The sequence below is a fragment of the Mandrillus leucophaeus genome, unplaced genomic scaffold (assembly GCF_000951045.1).
Source record: "Mandrillus leucophaeus isolate KB7577 unplaced genomic scaffold, Mleu.le_1.0 Scaffold1856, whole genome shotgun sequence".
Classification (NCBI taxonomy): domain Eukaryota; kingdom Metazoa; phylum Chordata; class Mammalia; order Primates; family Cercopithecidae; genus Mandrillus; species Mandrillus leucophaeus.
Genome location: NW_012101872.1, coordinates 61,202 through 85,568, shown reverse-complemented (window position 1 = coordinate 85,568; position 24,367 = coordinate 61,202). Strand labels below are relative to the sequence as shown.

At 35.5% G+C, this 24,367-nt stretch overlaps 2 protein-coding genes across 2 annotated transcripts; both read left to right on the top strand.

Moving 5' to 3' along the window:
* Positions 1 to 5,080: 5,080 nt before the first annotated feature.
* LOC105538130 (taste receptor type 2 member 20) lies at positions 5,081 to 6,979 on the top strand. The gene has a single exon (XM_011977917.1). It carries the CDS (start codon positions 5,081 to 5,083, stop codon positions 6,008 to 6,010), a length of 930 nt encoding a protein of 309 aa, XP_011833307.1. The 3' UTR covers positions 6,011 to 6,979.
* Positions 6,980 to 16,380: 9,401 nt separating this feature from the next.
* On the top strand, positions 16,381 to 17,388 carry LOC105538129 (taste receptor type 2 member 50). Its single transcript, XM_011977915.1, has one exon. It carries the CDS (start codon positions 16,448 to 16,450, stop codon positions 17,345 to 17,347), a length of 900 nt encoding a protein of 299 aa, XP_011833305.1. The 5' UTR covers positions 16,381 to 16,447; the 3' UTR covers positions 17,348 to 17,388.
* The last annotated feature ends 6,979 nt before the right edge of the window (positions 17,389 to 24,367 follow it).

The following is a 24,367-nucleotide window of genomic DNA, read 5'->3' as shown; positions in this document are numbered from 1 at the left end:
AAAAAAAATAAATAAATAAATAAAGTATGTAGCACTATAGATATTAAGTATATAGGACAATTTTTGCTACATTTATCCCTAAATGAAATAATTATACTCATATTGTTACCATTCAAAGATCACAATACTATGCATGTGCATGGCATATGTGTTGGGGAAAATATTTTGTTCCTATAAATTGTTTGACTCTGTATTAGAGAAGAAAACCTAGAAAGATAATTGTTAAGCTATAAAACATATCTAGTGTAATCTTTGAATGTGCTTGTGTACCTGTAGTGTTACTTCGACTGCTATAATCAAATAACCGAGATTTAGTGACAGTAGCTGAGATTGTAAATAAGCAGTTGAGAGAATTTTGCCTACTAATGATACTATTAAAAGATAAAATACAGTTTATATGCTGTATAGTTGTATAGACAATTTGTGTAAGTTCATGTGAAAGTGCAGTGATAATTAAACAGCCCAAAGGAGAAGAATCTTTGTTGTAGGGCAGTTTTGTCATGATTTTCAGTATGTGGTAAATGAAAAGAAACAGCCAGTAAATCAGTGGAAATTCATTTTTTTTAACTTATTCGTAATGAAATACTGTCTGAGGATGTTTGTCTGTGCCTCATGCTGAGAATAATGTAAGAAACAAGTTCATGAGTCCATCACCCTAAAATATAGCAGTTAGAAAACATGATTGAAGTCATATTTATAGAAGAGTATGGCCCCTTTTTGCTGACATTATCATCATCATCAATCATCATCTACATCTATCTCATTAAATGATTTATTTTTGAAATGTTTCCATATGTAATTTGGATAACGTCTAATAAATTTTAAAAATATTATTATTGTGGGAAAGTTACATTAGTAAACAGAAAATTTCAAGTTGAGCCAAATACATTTAGATTTAGAAATTAAGTATAGTTTAGTTTAAAATACATTGCTTAAGCAAATCATTATAGATAAACTAATCTTAGGAACACTATAAGAAAGATATAGTTGTGGTGTTAATAAAATTCCTTAATTAGAAAGATAAATAAGCCATTTCATGATCAAGCTCTTATTTCTAAAGTGAAGATTTTATTTTATTTATTTTTTAACCTTTCCACATTTTATTGACAAAGGATTAATAGTATAAATTATGTTTATGTTGCAAAGTTTATTTATGGAAATTTGATATGTGTACTTCTACTCCTTTGTACATCTTACATGAATATTTAAATAATTGATATATAACACTCCCTGAGGCCAGGTAAATCAAATACTAATCTCAGTTCAGAAACTCACGTGTACAACAAATTTAACTTCCTAGATATTTAAAAAACTCAGCTTAATTTCCCTAGGGGCTCCATAAACCTGATGGCAGAAATTAAATCTTAGGCAACTCTGGGTTCTCCCACAAGCACACTTTGCTTCAGAGTTGTGCTGAAGTTTTGAAGAGGTTGGGAGGAGGCAAGGAGATGTCCAATCCAGTCCTTGGTGCATCTATCCAATGGCATTCTCCCATCCTGCCCCCAGTTGTCAGCCCACATAGGTTGCTGGCACATCTAAAGTGAGAATTTTAGGACTAAATAAATCAAATAGAAGTAAGCCCTCATATCTTCTATATCTCACCTGATAATGAAGAAGTTTGAAGGCACAGAGCTCTACCTCTGCTAATAAAAAAAAGAGTAAAATTTAATTTGTAAAATAGAATGATGTATCTAGGGTTGAGGTGCTATAACTCATTTATTGGAATGGCATTTTGAAATCCAGCACAGCTAATTGAATTTCCCTGTGGGGAGAGTTTGTGGTGAAGACTCATCAACAGACAAGCTACTCACATCACATCAATTTCCAGGTTCTTCCAACTTGTGGGAGGATGTGTAGACCAAGTTTTTATTCTATTTTGTGACCAATGTCTTGGGAAAAAAAGAAAATTGTTACCATTTTCATATCAAGCACACAAAAAACAAACAAACAAAACCAACCAACCAAAGAACCCCATTTTTAAAAAAAACTTGGTTATGAGTACTTTGTTCTGTTTCTCCATAGATAATGATTTATAGAAGGAGAACAAAAGATTATTTCTGCTACTAAAATGATAAGAGCAAAAAATAAATAGTCAGTATTGAGAATCAAATAAACAAAGAGTTAACAACCAGTTAGACATAGAAGAGAGAATTAGTGAACTGGAAGACAACTACAAAGAATGAAGCCTAAAGAGACCACAAGACAGAGAATGCAAAGCTAAGAGAATAAGAGGCATTGATGCTAGAATCAGAGGATCTAACATACTTTTGGATTTCTGGAAGATTAAAAGGGAGAAAATAGGGTAGAAGCAATGTTGTGGAGATTTTCTCAAAAGTGATAAAATGTATTAATCCATATATTTTTAGTAACCATCGAAGTTCAGACAAGATAACTAAAAACAAATTAACATAAAATGACACAGGACATCAAAGACCAATAGAAAATCTGAAAAGTGCCCAGAGAAAAAGATAGATTATTTTAAAAGGAACAACTTTCTAAATGAAAACTGATTTTCAACAGAAAAATGGAAGGTAGAATTCAATGGAATCATGTCTTCAGTGTGTTTCAAAAGAATAGAGGACCTGCATAAACAGAAATCTAAATGATATTTTTCAGCTAAAATAAAAAACATTGAAAATACAAGGTTAAACTTGCAAGAAGGAATAAAAATTAACAGATATGATAAATATGTGCATAATTCTTAATGAATGTTGACTGAATAAAATAACGTCTTGTTGAGTTAAATATATAATTGATAAGATATATGCAAATAGCAACAAAGAGACTGGAGGTAAAGGTGACAGGAACAAATTTAGTTAAATTATTGTTTGCACTTTTCTATGTCTATGAGGAGAATTTGAACACCACATTTAATGACCCTGTAATAGGAATTGCTTCAAATGATATGTGAAATAATACTCATAGTAGAGTTACTCATAATAGCTCAAAAATACACTGCCCAAAATATATATTAACTAAGGATGATTGAATGATATAAATGATTACAGTAAATCCATACAGTGGAACAATATAGAGAGGTGAAAAGAAATGAATCACATGTACATGCAACTATGTAACTAAATTTCAGAAACATGATGTCCAGTGCAAGAAGCCATGAACAAGAAGAACACACAGACTGCACCTATACACAGTTCAAAGCAGGACAGACCAAGCTGTGGAGTTTAGGGTTGCAAACCTAGTTGGTAAAGCATAAAGAAATTCAAGGAAATGATCAGCATAGATTACGAATATTGCTTGTCTCAGGAGATGTGAATAAAGGTTTAGGCACTTGGAAAGTGGCCTGGAAGTGGACCTAGTCTGTTTGCAGTGTTCCATGTCTTACCCTGCGTAATGGTTACTTGACTGTTTATGATACATTGCTCTTTCCTATTTTTGTTTTGGCCCATTTCAAAGTGTGTATTATAATTTTATTTTAAAAATTACAAATTAGGATAAATGTCACATAAAAATTATTAATTGCTCTGCTCATTTTATACTTAGGGGAAAAATCCACCATTTACGTACATTCTTATACAAATCAAGAGAGCTAAAGTGAATTCTTATTTTAGTTGCGAAATGGAGAAATTTGAGATGCTATTACCTACAGCCCCCAGATCTTTCCCAACATTTCCTTCTAGTTTTAGATATTTACCTCATATTACAAAAATTTTGACATTGCCAACCTATTTTTCCTTCGGCTCCTGAATTTCTGACACAACAAGGGTGCACATATTTCTCACACTCTTGTTTTATCAGAGTGCCTATATCACTTAGCTTTTTCTGCAAAAGAAACTTCTCGAAAACCACATTAGATATTTATATCTCACATGCTTTTGGATTCTGTTTTCTTAAGCTGGGGTTTTGTGGATGGCACTGGTGATTTGAGAGGTTTCAAGCTTTGCCTCTTGGATCTAGTTAAAGTTTGGCTGATTTAAGACTGGGTCAGGCAGGGGCAATGTGACTCCATGAGTCACTCATTTTCATTCTGGAAACAGTATGTTAGTGTGGACATGTTCTCATGATAAATGGAAAAGAGCAAGAAAGCCTAATATGGAACCATTTCAAATTTCGATGTAAAGCGTAGTAATTTTCTGTTCATCAAAGCAAATTACATGATCAAACTCAGAGTCCTAGTGCAAGGTTTTCACTATACCTGTGGTGGGAGGATACTGCAAAATTATGTGACAAAGGTCTGGTACTCAGGAATATTTACAAGCTTTCAAGTAGCATTACCAAAAGCCTAAGGATGAGAGACATGTTTCGTGAGTATTATTCATTGGCTGAAAATCCGGCATGAGAAAAATAGGACTAATTCCACCAGGATGAGCTCCTGGAAACTCATTTTCCATTTCATAAGTTATTAGAAAACAATTCCTTTCATCCTTGAAGGGTGAAAGTGTGTTTGTGTCTATGTGTGTGTGTTTATGAGTTTGTTAATACTGATGCCATACAAAAGTATTGGTTTACAGCAACCAAAGTATAAGGAGTATTGGCTTTCCTGTGGTTCCCAATAAAATATTGGGTGATTTTGATAAAAAGTTTAGATTCTGTGTATTTAAATCTGGCATTAAAAAATAAATCCATAGTGATTATGATCCTACATGTGATCAGGCTCTTTTAACAATCTAAATACTTGCTGTGTCATCTATGTACTGGGTATTAAAATTTCCCTAACAACTGAAGGGCTGAACACAAATTATGGAAATGTGAAACAAGGAAAAAATTGCAAGGCAATGAAAGAAGATATGTCTTTATTTGAATGCTAGCAAATGAGAATCCAGCTTTCCCTTCAACATCAGTCAGAAAAATTTCAGCCTATAGCAAGAACAGAGACTGTATGAATAATAATTAATTTGAGCTGTTTTGGGACTGACAATATTTTCCATAAAGGCAGCATTGAACTCATTCATTAGTTTAAGCTGGTGCTTTCCTGTTGACATTGTTCACAGAATTTAAAAGCATAAAGGATGTCATTGAACATTCAGGAATCAAGTGCATATTTAATCTAAAGTCTGAATATTAGAGGAGTCACAACCAGTGGCATTAGGCCTGAACTTTTTACTTGCTTTTTTGTTTAGACATGATGAGTTTTCTACCCATTGTTTTTTCCATTCTAGTAGTGGTTGCATTTGTTCTTGGAAATTTTGCCAATGGCTTTATAGCACTGATAAATTTCATTGCCTGGGTCAAGAGACAAAAGATCTCCTCAGCTGATCAAATTATTGCTGCTCTGGCAGTCTCCAGAGTCGGTTTGCTCTGGGTAATAGTCTTACACTGGTATGTAACTGTGTTGAATCCAAATTCATCTAGTTTAAAAGTAAGAATTTTTCTTTCTAATGCCTGGGCAGTAACCAACCATTTCAGCATCTGGCTTGCTACTAGCCTCAGCATATTTTATTTGCTCAAGATCGTCAATTTCTCCAGACTTATTTTTCATCACTTAAAAAGGAAGGTTAAGAGTGTAGTTCTGGTGATAGTGTCGGGGGCTTCGTTATTTTTGGTTTGTGATCTTGTGGTGGAAAACGTGTATATAAATGTGTGGACAAAAGAATATGAAAGAAACATAACGTGGAAGATCAAATTGAGGAATGCAACGTACCTTTCTAACTTGATTGTAGTCACGCTAGCAAACTTGATACCATTCACTCTGACCCTGATATCTTTTCTGCTGTTAATCTGCTCTCTGTGTAAACATCTGAAGAAGATGAAGCTCTATGGCAAAGGATCGCAAGATCCTAGCACCAAGATCCACATAAAAGCTCTGCAAACTGTGACCTCTTTCCTCATACTATTTGCCGTTTACTTTCTATGTCTAGTCGTATCATTTTGGAATTATAAGAAGCAACAGAAAGAACTTGTCTTAATCCTTTGTCAAGCTATTGGAATCATATATCCATCATTCCACTCATTCATTCTGATTTGGGGGAACAAGAAGCTAAAGCAGAATTTTCTTTCAATTTTGTGGCAGGTGACTTGCTGGGCCAAAGGACAGAACCTGTCAACTCCATAGATTCACCAGAGGTTCACTGTGTGTTTTCTAGCAGAAAACAAATTGATGGTGTCCGGAACATTTTATATTTCCTACAAGTTTTTGCATAGTCTATGTATTTGAGTAATTTACAAAAGTAGAATTAGAAAATTCTTTTACTTAAGTTTATTATATAAAAGTATATATATATGTGTGTATGTCTGAATGTATATGAAAACTTAACATTTACCATAACATACCTTTAATCAATTTTTCATATAAACTGTTCAGTTATACAAAAGTAGGATAAGAAATTTGTCAGAATTATGAACCCATGTGTGTTTCACACATGTATTTTATTGTATGATATTTCGTTTGAGGAATTTATGATCTCTATTTATAATTAAGAACTGACACCTTATATCAGAAAATTATTGCTGTTGTTCATTGTAATTTGTATTATGTATATGTACCGTAGTGTATGTAACTGTTTAACTATCATTGTTTGAGCCTGTAATTTTTTTGGATGGTAAGGAAATTTAATTCTAAATCAATGATGAGAATGTGTCTTTGGGGTAGGTTTTTTTTTGTTTTTTTTTTTTGTTTGTTTGTTTTAATCATGAATTCTTTTTTTTTCTTTCCTTTTTTTTTTTTTTTTCTTTTTTGAGATGGAGTCTTGCTCTGTTGTCCAGGCTGGAATGCAGTGGCGCAATCTTGGCTCACTGCAACGTTTACCTCCTGGGTTCAAGTGATTCTCATGCCTCAACCTCCTGAGTGACTGGGACTCCAGGCATGTGCCACCATGCATGGCTAATTTTTTTTTTTAATGGTAGAGATGGGGTTTCATCATGTTGGCCAGGCTGGTCTCGAACTCTTGACCTCAAGTGATCCACTGCCTCAGCCTCCCAAAGTGCTAGGATCATAGGCGTTCATGATGAATTCTTATTTTATGTTTAGTATAAAGCAAATACAATTATTGTTAGATAACAACGCACAAAATAAAATTCAAGGGTGAAATATATATCTAGTGTACATTTTTTATGTATATCAAAAGCAATACTGAGGAATATTAGATTTAATATAGTATGTTAATAGCTTACAAAAAATCATTTCTATAAAAAAGATGAAGAAACATGATCATGAGCTCTTTTCAGTGCTGTTATAAGTTTCCATATGCAATTAGAAAAGTCATCTCTTCCCGTTTTTGAATTAAACAAAAGCTTTTTTGAAGTTGAGATCTGATGTTATATATTTTAGTTTTTTGTGTAAGCCACCTCTGAGCTCCTGAATTGCCAATTCCCTCCTTTATCTTCCATCCTTAAAATCCCTCAAAAAGCTCAAATTTTCCTTACTTTAAAAAGAAGCTCAATCTAAAGAGGGTATAGAAACGACGGCATCTATGAAATCTATATATTGATGATAGGAAATGCCTTAAAGATACGTTTTATTATAATCTTGGTGTAAATGATGAAATGAGAGAAAGTGTGTTGACATATTCACTAATAGCAAGTTCTATTATAAGAAGAAAATGTATAACCTAGTTCAACAGCTAAATTCCGTGTGACTATTAATTTCTGGTGTTATGCAATTTTAACAAAATTATCTAAATCTTAAGACAAATCATCTCCACATCTGATTTGTTTGTTTATCATATATCTTCCCTGGTACAATGTAAGTACCATAAAAGTGGAGATCATATAGATCTTGCTTACTGTAGACATAAAGACAGCACACGGAATAGTTATTCAAAAATGATACTTTGATGAACAAATTTAATTGGCGAATGAACGAATACATGAACTATATTGGGGTGGTGAACCAATGAAAATGTAACACATCACAAAATCTACAGTTACATGAATATTTCTGTTCTGGTTTCAGATTGAAGTTAGAGGATTATCCAAGAAGAAGAATTTCTCAGAGCAAAAGTTAGGCTATTCCCCAATTCTAGGGGAAATATCACTATAATATAGCATTGATGCAGCTATATTGGATGTGTGACACAAAGACAAAGTGGAAAATAAAATCAGATGGAATTTATTACAATACTTTTTACTTAGCATATAAAAGAGTTTTGCATATGTACACATATCTTTTCTATTGCAAACTATATATTTGTATTGTGGTATTTCTAGCTGGTTATTACATAAACAAAAATGACATTTCATTTAAAAAATTTAATTATCAACTATCTTACTAAAATATATTTTTAGATAGTATTTTTAATATCCTTTATAAATGATCACTTTAATCACCATATTATAAACTCATAGAAAAATGAATGAATGATAATTATAACACTGAATGAATATCTTAGTCTCAGGGGTCTAGAACTAGAGCAAATGTCTGATATTAAAGTGCTGACATTTATTTGGAAGGAGGTCCATGGCAGCAAAAGCCGGGTCATATGGAAATTGAGGCAAGAGAAGATGTGAAACTATGTGTTGTGACGTGTGATATGACTCTGCTGACGACCACTTCACAGTGAGGTGAGAGAGAGAGCATGGCGGTCATCAGATGCGTGCATTTGCCTCCCAGGACATTTTCAGAAGGGCTGCGAGAGGAAAACACAGCCAGCATTAGTCCATGGAAGCAACAGAAGAGGGAGAACATATCTGCTCAGCTGTCTTCTGTCTTCTATTTCCCACTGGCCAGGGTTTCCCTGAGGCAGAATTACCATCTCTGTTGTTCTGCTTTCCATCATCCAGTCCCTTGGTGGAGGTAATGAAAGTCAGACCTCATGCCCACAATGTGGTGATCCATTCAAGTCTCAAATGGAAGGGTGACGTGGGTCAGGCAAGCTGCTGACCAGGGGAATGGGAGACAGTCAAGTGAATCTGAGGAAGCACATGTTTGTGCCCGATGCAGTCCACTCCTTGTGCCACTCAGATGTGCTCATGCCCTCCAATCATGGCTGACTTTATGAGCATATAATTTCCGCTGTTGCACAGGGTCTTGTGCTTAGAGATGTGCATGCTTAGAAGCGCTTTATACTTGGGTTAATTTTCTGCACCTGCTGTTTTGTTTTTGAGACAGAGGGCAGTCCTCTGTTGAAGAGGGAATGGTTTTGCACTAATTTCCTAGGGGTTTGCTTTCCCCTCTCCTGTGAGCTTTTGAGAAGCATGCACAAAGTCCTATAATGCCCACTATGCATGCATGCCTCTAGCAGGTCTGAATTCTGCTGGATTGTCTGTCACAATGAGCACAGCAGCTTGGACTAAAGCCTACGTTTGCTAGAGTCATTTTTTGTTCTAGTTCTACTTAAGACCAGTAGCCTTTGGAAACTTCATTAGTGAATCAGAGCAATATCCTCAAATGTGGAATATGTTGACTCCCAAATCCCAGGAGGCCCAACAAATATTGTGTCTCATTTTTAGTGACAGGAAATAGATGCATACAGAGCAACATGCTGTTTACTTTAAAAAGGGTATTTCAGCACGTGGACTAGGAGCACTGGACCCCTAAAATCATCATCTATGTTATAGGTCACTGAATCTTCTTGTTCATCTTTCTTCTTCTGGTATTTTACTTCTGTTCAATGTTATGGTATTTTACTATATTTGAGAAACTCACCATCTCCTGCTTTTGGGTTACAATTAATGCAATATTATTAATATATTGAGTTAGCATGATGTTTTGCAAAATGCCAATTAAACTGAAAACAGAAGTGACATAGCCCTGACATAAAATGGTGAAGCAGTGCTTTCGTTCTTACCACACCAAAGCAAATCATTTTGATTTTCTCTCCCAATGGATGTAGATTAAAAAGCATTCACCAAATCAAAAGCCTGATACATAGAGCCAGAAACCATGTTTTCTCAGTGAAGGTACCACATCCTAGAGAGTATCTTCAAGTGCGATTTATGTTTATGCTGATGTGCATTCATCCTATAATCCATCTGGTTTTGGCAGAGGCCAGATAGGTTAACTGAATAGGGATCAAAAATGGACAACCACCTCCTGGAATTTAGAGTTTTGTGTCATGTCGGTGACCAATTCTATTCCTTAGTCTATGCGGTTATTATGTTTTACTCATTTTCTTGACAGAAGAGGAGAATTTCAGAGAACTCTTTTTGGTTCTACTTACAATAATGTCCCCTTAATATACAGGTCTGGAAGCAATGTGAGAGTTCTGCTAGCTGTTGAAACTGTTAATTTCAATTTAACATTCTGGAAGAGATAATAAATATAAACCCATTAGATCCACCTTAGGTTGAACATGAGCCAAAGCTTTATGCAGCATCTGACTTTCAAAAACTCCTACTCCAGGACTGGTGAGGTGGCTCACACCTGTAATCCAAACAATCTGGGAGGCTGAGGTGGGAGGAGCACTTGAGACCAGGACTTCCAGATCAGCCTGGGCAAGATAGCAAGTCCCTGTTTGTTAAAGAAAATAAACTGATTGTGATACTGTGTGCCTGTAGTTCCAACTACCTAGGAAGTTCTGGCAGGGGGATCAGTTTAGCCCAGGAATTTGAGTCTGCAGTAAGCTATGATTGTGCCATTACACTCCAGCCTGGGCTGCACTCTAGCCTGGGCAAACAAACAAGACTTTGTCTCTAAAAAGAAACAAACAAACAAATGACCAAAAACAAAGCCTCCCATTCCATTCTGTGAAACACGGTGTCTTTTTTAGTACTCAAATATTATTAATGTTATTTCAGACCCCATGTTTAAAATTCTGAGAGTATGAATATATGTCCTTTCCTCTGGGTACTGTTATGGCTACAGGTGAGATGACTACAGGTGCTTGAGAAAGGGTCAAGTGAATATTTCCTGAATATTTTTGTGGTGAATCTTCAGTGTCATTTACTGAGGGCATGTAAGTTTTCCTTCAATCATTGAACTCTGCTTCTCTGAATTGGGTCAGTCCTGAGAACTGGCTGAGGGTTTTTGATTTTCAACATCAAAGGCTGACCTCAAGAGTCAACTTTTTCAACTTTGTCCCCTCTTGGTTTAAAATTATTTAGCGAAGTATGAAGCCTTTTCAACTATTGGCCTATCAACTAATTTAAATGAGGCTGTTACTGTCGCCACTCCATTAAATCTGACATTTGCAAGATCACCAGTAAGTCTGTGTTGCCAGTGGTTAGTTCTCCTGTTACATGCTCTATGAGCAGCACGGAATATAGTTTATTTGCATTTCAGGATACTGCCCTCTCCTGATTTTATCCTTGTTCACTGACACAACTTCTCAGTCTCTTTTGCTAGTTCTTTGTCTTGTCTGTAAACTGCAAATATCAGATTGTCCAAGGTCTAAATTCTTCAGTCTCTAATAAACTATGTCTGGTTTTTTTTTGTTTTTTGTTTTTTTTTTGGTGATCTCATGCAGTTTTCTTATAGATAATTAAGCCAAATGGTTTAATAGAGAGGAATAAGCTGTTTATTCATATGTATTATTTACTTATATACGTGTAGTTACATATATCAAATTATATAACCCTTTTTTTCAAACATCAAAGTCACATTTAAAAGTAACAATACTAAAAATCTATGGAGAAGGTAGGAGCATCAATAACGTTTTTACTTGAATTTCTACTAACTCAGAGTGATAGTGAGCAGATAGCTAATTAAGTTTTATTTAAAATAGCAATGTAGATATTGATAGGTTGATAAGTAGGGGAATATCATTATAGAAAAAAATGATCTAAGTAAAGAAATATGAGAAATATGATGATTGATTAACCCATTTTGACTTCTTGCATTTGGTACAGTTAATGTCTCAGTATCTCAGTATTCTGTTTTTATATTTTTCTCTATGATCAATTAATTATGAGTTAATTTTTGTGTATGGTTTGAAATGATGGTCTACACTGATGTTTTATCATTCTGTTTTTACTCCCACTTCTTAGGTAAGTTCATCTAGTCATAACCTTAGTTACTTTCTGTGTGCTATTGATGCCAATATTTAATCCTTCAGTTCAGACATCAACCCTGGTCTCTAGAATCCGATCTCTAAGAGGTCATTTGACATCTTCATTTGGATGTCTAACAAGAACTTGAACTAACATGTCCAAATCAAAATAGTGATCTTCCCTCTAGTCTCCAAAGTCATTTCTTCTATAGCCTTTCCCTCTTCTGTTAATGACCACTTCAATCTTTCAGATGCTTAGACCAAAAACACGGAGTTAACATTTTCTCTCTTTCTGAACTCATCTCTAAGGCATCAGTAAATTTTGTTGGCTCTACCCTCAAAAACATACAGAATCCAATCCCTTGTCATCACTTTTGCCATACTCGTCTAAACTGCTTCCATACCTAGCCAAGATAATTGCCATCAACCCCTAATTATTCTTTCTAGTACTGCACATCCTTTTCTCTTGATGTATTTTCAAGGTAGCAGCAAAAGAGAGCTGTGAAGATGCAAATTTGATCATGCCATTCTTCAGCTCTAGATTTTTCAGTGGCTTCTCATCTCATTACAGTAAGGTCAAAATCCTTACAAAGTCCTATAATCATTTGAGTGATTCAATTTTGTCTGCCTGTCTGTCCTAAAATGCCTGACTCATCCCATGCTAGCAACACTGGACTTTGTGTAATTTCTTGAATATACCAAGAATTGCCTCAGGGACTTCATACTTGTGTACCTTCTTCTTGGAATGCTCTTTCTCAGAAATCAACACTAAACACTACCACTCATCAAACATCACTGAATCATTGAGGCCTCCTTGATTTGATTTTTGTATATAGTGATAAATAAGCGTCTAGTTTCATTTTTCTGCATATGGATATACAATTTTCCCAGCACCATTTAGCGAAGAGACTGTCCTTTCCACAGTGTATGCTCTTGGCACCTTTGTCAAAAATGAGTTCTCTATAGGTGTGGATTTGTTTCCGCATTCTCTATTCTGTTTCACTGCTCTATGTGTCTGTTTTTATGCCAGTGCCATGCTGTTTTAGTTACTATAGCTCTAAACTGCTTGAAGTCAGGTAATGTGATTCCTTCAGTTTTGTTCTTTTTGCTCAGGATAACTTTGGCTATTCTGAGACATTCATATATTTTTAGAAGCCATTAAACCTCAGATGAGATAATTAAAACCAATTAAGATACAAATGCCACAGGATATCAAAGACCAATTGAAAATCTGAAAAGGCCGGGCGCGGTGGCTCAAGCCTGTAATCCCAGCACTTTGGGAGGCCGAGGCGGGTGGATCACGAGGTCAGGAGATCGAGACCATCCTGGCTAACATGGTGAAACCCCGTCTCTACTAAAAATACAAAAAACTAGCCGGGCGTGGTGGCGGGCGCCTGTAGTCCCAGCTACTCGGAGGCTGAGGCAGGAGAATGGCGTGAACCTGGGAGGCAGAGCTTGCAGTGAGCCGAGATCGCACCACTGCACTCCAGCCTGGGTGACACAGCGCGAGACTCCGTCTCAAAAAAAAAAAAAAAAAAAAAGAAAATCTGAAAACTAGGTAGAAGAAAAAGATTATGTAAAAAGAAACAACTGTCTAAATGACAATCTTGTTTTCAACATACAAAATTGAAGCTAGAATTCAATGTAATCATGTCTTCAGTGTGTTTCAAAACCACAGCAGGCTTTAATAAATAGAAATTCAAGAGAATATTTTTTAGGTAAAAGGAAAATTATTAAAAATATAAAGCTGAACATGCATGAAAGAATAATAAATAATGCAAGTGGTAAATATGTGCATAAGTCTAAATAAATTTTGAGTTTATAAAATAAGGGCATCTCTTTGGGTTCAGTTTTAGATTAATAAGATATGTAGAAATAGCTATATATAGTCTGTAAGCAAAGGTATAAAAAAGAAAATTTAGTTAATTTAAATTTGGAATTTTCTATGTCTGTGAAGAGAATTTGAAAGCCATATTTGATGACCCTGTAATTCTCTTTCTATGTGTATATCCAAAGGAAATGAATCAAATGATATACTAAAGAATGGTCGTACTAGAATTATTCATAACTGTTCAAAAAAGAAACCCCCAAATATGTATCAACTAAAGATGAATGAATCATTACAACACATTCGTACAATGGAATAATATAGAGAAGTGAAAAGAAATGAATCACATAAAGATGCAACTATGTGACTAAATTTCAGAAACATAAAGATGAGTCCAAGAAGCCATAAGTAGGAACATACAGGACTACACCTATATATGGTTTAAAGCAGGCAAAACCCTGTCATAGAGTTTAGGATTGTATACCTAGTTGTTAATGTATAAAGAAAATCAAGGCTGGGCATGGTGGCTCACGCCTGTAATCCTAGCACTTTGGGAGGCTGAGGCAGGTGGATCACCTGAGGTCAGGAGTTCAAGACAAGCCCGGCCAACGTGGCAAAACCCTGTCTCTACTAAAAATACAAAAAGTTATCTGGGTGTGGTGGCATGCACCTGTAGTCCTAGCTGTTCAGGAGGCTGAGGGAGGAGAATCACTTGAACCTGGGAGGTAGGGGTTACAGTGAGCCGAGATCATGCCACTGCACTCCAGCCTGGGTGACAGAGCGAGACTCCATCTCAAAAAAAAAGAAAATCAAGGAAATAATCATCCTAAATTATGGCTATTGCTATTGCTTTCCTCAGGGTATGTAAAGAAAGATGTAGGGGCTTGGAGAGTGGCACAGAGGTGGACCTAAGCTATTTGCAATGTGACATGTTTTGCCCGGCATGATGGTTGCAGGAGTATTTATGATACATTGCTGTGTTTACCACTTTTGTTTTCACCCATTTCTAAGTGTGCATTATAATTGTATTTAAAAATTATTAACTAGAGAAATGTTCCATGAAGAATATTAATTATTCTGCTCATTATATACCTTGCAAAAAATTCACCATTTATATACATTTTTATACAACTCTTGGAGAGCTGAAGTAGAAACTTTTAGCTGCAACCTGTGGAAATTTGAGATGATGCTACCTGCAGCACACAAATCTTTCCAAACAATTTTTATTACCTTTAGTCATCTACCTCACATGCCAAAACTTTGCCACTCCCCATCTATTTTTCTTTTGGTTCCTGAATTCCTGACAAAACATGGGTGAATATATTTCCCCACACTCTTGGTGTAGGATAGTACCTACACCAAGTACCTATATCAGTTATACACTATAGTATCTGTATCAGTTAGGTTTTTCTACTAGAAAAACCCCTCCAAAACTACGTTAGATCTTTTTATCTCATATATCTTTGGATTCAGGTTTTCTAAGCTGGGTTTGGCGGATAGCTCTGGTGACTTGAGATGGGCCAAGTTCTGCATCTTGGAGCCAGTTAGAGTTTGGCCAATTTAGGCTGGATCAGGCAGAGGCAAACTGACTCCACTAGTTTTCATTCTCATTCTGGGAACAGTGTACTAGCCAGGTGGTAATCTCATGATCAATGGAAGACAGCAAGAAACTCCGAAGTGGAAGCCATCTCAAACCTCTGTGTGAAGTCTACCAATTTTCTCTTCATCAAATAAAGTTGTATGAGTGAGCTCCGAGTCCAGGGGACAGGTAACCACCCTGCTTATAGTGGGAGGATACTGCAAAATTATGCATCAAAGGGTGTGGTACTCAGGAATATTTACAAAATTGTTGAACATTTTAATTAAATAATAAATACTTAAACATTAAACATTAAAAAGACTTGAGAGTAAGTGTACCAAATGCTTAAGCATGAGAGATATGTTTGATACTTCTTTTTTTTTTCCTCAGTGGGAAAATAAGACTAATTTCACGTGGATGGCCTCCAGGAAACTTACTTCCCATTTTGGAAAGTATAAGAAAATAATTCCTTCCATCCCTTTGGAGTGTGACAGTCTCTCTCTCTCTCTCTCTCTCTCTGTGTGTGTGTGTGTGTGTGTGTGTGTATGTGTGTATTTATTTACGAGCATGGTAACTATAAATTCGTACAAAAGTATTGGTTGGCAGCAACCAGATTTTAAGGTGTATTGGTTGGATGATTTTGATTTAAAAGTTTGGACTCATTCTGTTTAAATATAGCACAAATAGTAAATCCATTATGGTGGTGATCCTAGTTATGACTAAGTTCTTTTAAAGAACTTTGACATTTACTGTATGAACTATTGACTCGAGGGTAAAATTTTCCTATCCAACAACTGACGTTGTTGAACACAAATTATGTATAAGTTAAACAAGGAAAATATTGCAAAACATTGAAAGAGAATATGTCTTTATTTGCATGCTGGTAAATGAAAATTTAGGTTTCACTACCACTTCATTATGAATAATTCAAGCCCATCACAAGAACGGACATTGAATGAATGAGTTAATTTGAGCTGTTTCGAAAATAAGAATGTTTTCCATAAAGATGACATCAAACTCATCCATTAGCATAGGCTGGTACTTTCTTGTTTGACACTGGTCACAGTATTTAAAAGTAAAAAGAATGTTACTGCACATTCAGAAATCAGGTGCACATAAAATTTAACATCAGGGTATTAAAGAAATCACAGCCAGTGATATTAGGCTTGCATTTTCTTTCTTTCTTTCTTTCTTTTCTTTTTTTTTTTTTGTTCAGATATGATACCTTTTCTACACATTTTTTTTTCAGTTCTAATATTGGTTTTATTTGTTCTTGGAAATTTTGCCAATGGCTTCATAGCACTGGTAAATTTCATTGACTGGGTGAAAAGAAAAAAGATCTCCTTGGCTGACCAAATTCTCACTGCTCTGGCAGTCTCCAGAGTTGGTTTGCTCTGGGCATTATTATTAAATTGGTATTTAACTGAGTTGAATCCAGCTTTTTATAGTGTAGAGTTAAGAATTACTTGTTATAATGCCTGGGTTGTAACTAACCATTTCAGCATGTGGCTTGCTGCTAGCCTCAGCATATTTTATTTGCTCAAGATTGCCAATTTCTCCAACCTTAGTTTTCTTAATTTAAAGAGGAGAGTTAGGAGTATCATTCTGGTAATACTGTTGGGGTCTTTGTTATTTTTGGTTTGTCATCTTCTTGCGGTAAACATGGATGAGAATATGTGGACAGAAGAATATGAAGGAAACATGACCGGGAAGATGAAATTGAGGAATGCAGCACACCTTTCATATATGACTGTAACTACCCTGTGGAGCTTCATACCCTTTATGCTGTCCCTGATATCTTTTCTGATGCTAATCTTTTCTCTGTGTAAACATCTCAAGAAGATGCAGCTCCATGGTGAAGGATCTCGAGATCCCAGCACCATGGTCCACATAAAAGCTTTGCAAACTCTGATCTCCTTTCTCTTGTTATGTGCCATTTTCTTTCTATTCCTAATCATTTCGGTTTGGAGTCCTAGGAGGCTGCAGAATGAACCAGTTTTCATGGTTTGCAAGGCTGTTGGAAATATATATCTTTCTTTCGACTCATTCGTCCTAATTTGGAGAACCAAGAAGCTAAAACACGTCTTTCTTTTGATTTTATGTCAGATTAGGTGCTGAGTAAAATACCTGAAACTCTCAACTTTCTAGATTCACAAGTGGGACATCGCGTGTGTCTTCTAGGAGAAAACAAAGTGATAGTGTCTGGAACATTTTATACTTTCTATTGTTTTTTCTGTAGTGTGTGTTTTTGAGTAATTTCTGAAAGCATGCCTAGAAAAGTCTTTTACCTAAAGTTAGTCTAAAAATATATCTATATATGTGTCTGTGTATGTGTATATGAAAGACTTAAAAGACATTGACAATAACATAATGTTAATCATATTTTCACAAGATGCCAAATTATAGAAAATGTGGTAAGAAGTTTCTCAGAATCATGAACCCATGTGTATTTCACATATGCATATCATATTATCATGTTTCACTTGGAAAATTTAAGATCTTTACTTATAATTGTTAAGAACTGACACCTTATCTCAAAATCATTGCTCTTTTCCACTGATTTTTACCATGTATACGTACCACAGTGTGCTCAAACATCTAATTTTTGTGATAGTAAAGATACTCAATTCTAAATCAATAATGAAGTTTCACCTTTGGGGTAGTTTTTATTTCATCATGAATTCTAATTTTATGTTCAGTTTATAGCCAGAATAATTATTGTCAGAAAAAAGATGCACAGAATAATATTCAAGGATGACAAATACATTTAGAACACATTTTGTATATGTCTACCATAAACAGTACTGAGGAATATTAGATTTAATAGAAATATGTGAACAGCTGAGAAAAAAGTCATTTCTATAATATGGATGAAGGAAGAAACATGATTATGACCTTTTCAGTGTTGTCTTAAGTCTCAACCTGCAGTTAGAAAAGTCATTTCTGCAGTTTTTGAGTTAAAGGAAACCTTTTTTGAAGTTGAGATCTGATGTCAAATATTTCAGGTTGTTTTTTTTTTTTTCTAAACCACCTCAGAGTCCCTGAATTGTCAATTATCTCCTCTATCTTCCATACATGAAATTCTTTTTAAACTTCACATAAAATAACTTGAATCTTCCCTACCTTAGAATAATACTCTATGTAAAAATAGTATAGAAATTATAAAAATCATTTGAATTAAACTTTTTACAAATGTTAAAAAGGCATCTATGAAATCTATATATTAATGATAGAAAACATCTTAAATATATGTTTTATTATAATCTAGTTGCAAATAATGCAGTGAGAGAATGTGTTGACATATTCAGTAAAAGAAAATTCTATTATAGGAAGAAAATGTATAACATCATTAAACAAGTAAATTCTATAAATTGTATTAATTTTTTGAGTTATGAAATGTTAACAATGTTATCTAAACCTTGGGATAAATCATCCCTACATCTGATTTAGTTATTTGTTTGTTTATCATATATCTTTCCCGCTACAATGTAAGCCCCACAAAAGCAGAGAGCATATAGATCTTGCTTGCTGTTGACTCCCAGGGCCTAAAAGACACCACATAGAATAGGTGTTCAAGAATATTTTGATGAACAAGTAAATTGGTGAATAAAGGAGTAAACTATATGGGGGCAGTAAACCAATGAAAATGAAACTTCATCACAAAATCTAAAGTTGCATAAATTTTTCTTTTCTGGTTTCAACTTGAGGTTACAGAATTATCTAAGAAGAAGCATTTCTCAGAGCAAAAGTATGGCTAGTATACAATTATAGGGGAAATATCACTATATGATAGCCCTGATGAAGCCATATTTGATGTGTGATGGGAAGATAATGTGGAACATGAAAATCAGATTGTACCTATTGTGATACATTTTAAAAAGCATATAAATATAAAATATTTTGGTATATTTGCATATAATTTTTCAGTTGTGAATGATATATTTGTATTGTGATATTTCCAGCTGGTTAGTATATAAATGAAAATGGCATCTCATTAAAAAAACTGAGTTAGCTACCAACTACCTTACTAAAATGTAACTTTTATATAATATTTTAAAATCCTTTCTAAATGAACATTTAAAATGCCATATTACAAACCCACAGAAAAATGCATAAATAGTAATTATAACACTAAACGGATATCTTAGCCTTGGGTATCTAGAACTAGAGCCAATGTCTGATGTTAAAGTGATAACATTTATTTGGAAGCTAAGTCCAGAGCAGCAATGGCCGGGACATGTGGAAACTGAGGCAAGAGCAGATGTGAAACCATGTGTTGTGATGTATGATATGACTCTGCTGATGACCACTTCACAATGAGGTGAGAGAGACAGCATGGTGGTCATCGGATGTGTGTGCTTGACTCCCAGTACTTTTCCAGAAGGGCTACAAGGGGAAACCACAGCTGGCATTAGTCATAAAAGGGAAAGAAAAGGGAAAATGTATCTGCTCAGCTGTCTTCTGTCTTCTATTTCCCATTGGCCAGTTTCCGTGAGGCAGAACTACCATCTCTGCTGTTCTGCCTTCCACCACCCAGTCCCTTGGTGGTAGTTATGAAAGTCAAACCTCATGCCTACAGTGTGGTGTTCCATTCAAGTCCCAAATGGAAGGATGATCTGGATCAAGCAAGGTGCTGACCAAGAGAAGAGAAGACAGTCAAGATAATCTGAGGAAGGACATGCTTGAGGGCAATACCGTCCACTCCTTGTTCCACTCAGATTTGCTCATGTTCTCCAAACAAGGCTGGCTTTATGGGCATGTGACTTCACAGTTGCACAGGGTCTTGTGCTTAGAAGCACTTATGCTTAGAGGGGCTTTATGCTTAGATTAATCTTCTGCACTTGCTGTTTTGTTTTTCAGGCAGAAGGTATTCCTTTGCTGAAGAAGGAATAGTCTTGCACTAATTCCCTAGGAGTTTGCTCTCCCCTCTCCTATGGACCTGTGAGAGGCATGCGCAGAGTTCTATAATGCCCACTATGCATGCCTGTAGCAGCTTTGAATTCTGTTACTTCGTCTGGCACAATGGGCAAGCAACTTGGGCCAGACTCTATATCTGCTATAGAGCCCGTTTTGGTTCTCAGGTCGACATGAGGCAAGTAGTCTTTGCAAACTCGTTTAGTGAGTCAGAGAAATATCCTCAAATGTGGTATATGTTGAATTCAAAACCCCAATAGGCCCCCATAAAATTATGTTTCCCTTTTAGTGATAGGAAATATGTATATGGCAACATGCCATTTACTTTAAAAAGGATGTTTTGACAAAAGGACCAGAAACATTGGACCCCTATAAACTTCATCTATGTTATAGGTCTTTGAATCTGCGAACTTTATGTCTCTTCTTCCAGTATTTTACTTCTGTTCAATGTTACAGTATTTTACTTATACTTAAGGAACTTGCCACTTCTTGCTTATGAGTACCTATTTATGTAACATTATTAATATATTGAATTAACATGATATTTTTCAAAATGTCGATTAAACTGAAAGCAGAAGTGACATAGCCCTGACAAAACAGTGAAGGAGTGTTCTTTTTTTTACCACACCAAAGCAAATTGTTTTGATTTTCCCCCACAATGGGTGTAGATCAAAAAGTATTCGTTAAATCAAAAGCCACTTACAAAGTGCTGGAAACCACATTCTGCTCAGTGAGGATACCACATCCTAGAGCAAATGTGCAAGTGTGACTTAAGTTTACGCTAATGTGCATTCTTCCTATAACCCACCTGGTTCTGACAGAGTCCAGTTAGGTTAACTGAATAAAGATATAAAATGGACCACCACCCCCTAGAACTTTTGAGTTTTTTTCTGTGGCAGTAAGCAATTCTGTTTCCTGGAGAATGCAGTTATTATGTTTTATTCATTTTATTGCCAGGAAAGTAGAGGTTCAGAAGCCTCCCCTTGGTCGTTCTTACAATAACGTCCCTTGGTATACAGGTCAGGAAGCCATGTGAGAGTCCTGCCAGCTGTTGAACCTGTCGATTTCAATTACACTTTTGGGAAGGGGTAACTACGATAAATCCATTAGATCGGCTTTGGGTTGGATGTGGGCCAAAGCTCTATGTATCATCTGATCTTCAAAAACTCATATCCAGTCCTATTGAGGCGGTTCATACCTGTAATCCCAATAACTTAGGAGGCCAAAGTGGGAGGATCACTTTAGGATGAGAGTTTCAGATCAGCTTAGGCAACATAGTAAGAATCTGTCTGTAAAAAGAAAAAAAAAATAGCTGTTTGTGGTAGTGTGTACCTGTAGTTACAGCTACCCAGAAGACTCAAGCAGGAGGATTGCTTTAGCCCAGGAATTCGAATTTGCAGTGAGCTATGATCGTGTCATTGCACTCCAGCCTGAGCAATCAAGCAAGATATTGTCTCTAAAAAGAGACAAACAAAAACAACAAAACAAAAACCAAAAAAGGGCCAGGCACGGGGGCTCATGCCTGTAATCCCAGTACTTTGGGTGACCAAGTGGTTGGATCACTTGAGGTCAGGAGTTCGAGATCAGTCTGGCCAACATGGTGAAACCCTGCCTCTACTAAAAATTAGCCAGATGTGGTGGTGTTGCACCTGTAATCCAAGCCACTTGGGAAGCAGAAGCATGAGAATCACTTGAACCCGGGAGGCGGAGGTTGCAGTGAGCTGAGATCATGCCACTGAACTCCAGCATGGGTAGCAGAGCGAGACTCCATCTCAAAACAAAACAAAAGAAAACAAAAAACCCAAAAGTAAAAACTTTTCACTTTACCCCATGAACCACTGTGTCTTTTGAGGTACCCAGATGTTAGTGTTAGTTCAGTCTCCAAACTTAAAAGTCTCAGATAATATGGACGTGTGTTCTTTTCTCTGAGGACTGTTATCTGGGGAATAGCTACAGGTCCTTGAGAAAGCAACATAAGACACACCCTGAGTATTCTCGCAGTGAATTTTCAATGTCCTTCATCAAGAGGACTTAAGATTCCCTTTAATCATTGAACTGTGCTTCTCTGAATTGGCTCAGTCCTGAGAACTGGCTGAGGGTTTTTGATTTTCAGTGTCAAAGACTGACCTCAGGAATCAGCTTTTTCAACTCTTTACCCCCTTGGTTTATAGTTATTTAGCAAAATATGAAGCTTCTTCAACTATTGGCCTATCAACCCATTCCAATAAGGCTGTTGTCACCACTTCATTGAATCTGACATTTGGAAGATCACTGGTGAGTCTGTGTTGCCAGTGGTTTAGTCTTCGTGCTGCATGCTCTATGAGCAGTACTGAACATAGTTTATTTGCATTTCAGGATGCTGCCCTCTCCTGATTTTATCCTTGTTCACTGGGCACCACTTCTCAGTCTCCCTTGCTAGTTCTTTCTCTTGTCTCTGAATTGAAAATATCACACTGCGCAAGGTCTCAATTCTTCAGTCTTTAATCAATCAGGCTTGTTTTGTTGGTGATCTCATGCAGTCTTCTTACTGATAATGGAGCCAAATTGTTCAATAGAGAGGAATAAGGCTGGTTATTCATAAGTATTCATATATATTATTTATTTATGTTCATCTATTTACATATATCTAATTATGTAAACCTTTTTTCTTCAAATGTCAGTTGCATTTAAAAGTAACAGGACCAAAAATCTAGGGAGAAGGTCAGAGGATTGATAATATTTTCACTTGAGTTTCTGCCTATTCATAGTGATAGTGACTCAGTACTCAGTATCTAGTTTAGTTTTATTTAAAATAACAATGTAAAAATTGATAGACTGATAGGAAGGGGATTATCATTATAGACATAATGATCTAAGTAAAGAAATACATGGATAGAATTATGATTGATAAACCCATTTTTGATTTCCTGCATTTGGTACAGTTAGTGTCTCCAATATCACAGTAATCATAATTCTTAACTCTTTGCTCTATGATCAATTAATTATGAGTTAATTTTTGTGTGTGGTATAAAATAAGTGTCTAAATTTATGTTTTTTCTTTCTCTTTTGGCTTTTACTTTTTAGGTAAGTTCATCTGGTCATGGCCTTACTTTCTTTGTGCTGATGATGTCAACATTTAATCCTTCAGCTCAGAACTCAACTCTGAAATATTCAACTCATATTTGAATATATAATAAGTTGATTATTGTTCATGGAATAGAGAAGAATGCAATGCATTTTCCCCAGTAGATGTCAGCCTGGTTTTAAAGTGCATGTGATTTCTTTTTCTATTTCTACAGTGCCTATTCTCTCATTCATCAACTTTCCATATAAATGCTGGGTCATTAACACTTTTTTTTCCCTTTGATCTGCTTGCTCATCTCTCTGCTAATACTGTGCTGTCCTGAATATTTTCGTTTGAAAATCTTAGAAGTATGTTAGACAAGTCATCACTCTTTTTATAGATGACTAAAAATCATTAGACATTTGTCATTTTTACTTCGTATGAAAAAGTAGTTTTTCTTGCCTAAAACAACCTGATTTGGGAATTTATGTGCTGTCACAGGATTAGCATCTGGAAGTGGTAACATTAATGTCATTTTAAAAAACATGTGTCATATTTCCTCTTATTCCTTTCTGCCTTGACATTGTGCAATAGAGATTTTAAAAATTATTGTATTCATATTGTTAAATATCAATTATTGGTTTTATTTACTACTCGATTAAATTTAATAAGCCTACTCTCTCTTGGTGTAATCACATGGAATGGGCTCAACTCCCCAGTTAACAAGTGACAGCACATGTAAAATATTGTCTACCAGGTAAACTCATTGAACACTTACTGTTCAGACTGTGTTTTGGTGTCTGGCTCCCTAAGCACCACTGCAGTGACACAAAATAATAGACTTTCAGCAGAAAAAGTTTTGGCAAATATATTGCATAAGCCATTTAGATGCAGTGAGTCATTCTTATTACTTGGGTTGGTGGAATCCCTTTCAAAATGTAAGTTACTAATACAAACAAAGATTGAATTTTTTAAGCGGGCATTTTTAAGAATAAGTAGTCTCAGGACTGATAATATTAACTCACTTATGCACATCAGGTAGAATTTATTATGACAGATACTAGAAATGTACAAAGTGAAGTTACAAGGTAACTCCTAGCAGCACATCTTAATCCCTGGATTCTCTAATGAGATGGATGTTTCTACTTTGCTGTTGCCTTTTTGAATAGTTCAATTCTAGC

What these genes read in the sequence shown, in the direction of transcription:
- LOC105538130 (XM_011977917.1), top strand. Translation starts at nt 5,081, where the DNA reads ATGATGAGTTTTCTACCCATTGTTTTTTCCATTCTAGTAGTGGTTGCA.
- LOC105538129 (XM_011977915.1), top strand. Translation starts at nt 16,448, where the DNA reads ATGATACCTTTTCTACACATTTTTTTTTCAGTTCTAATATTGGTTTTA.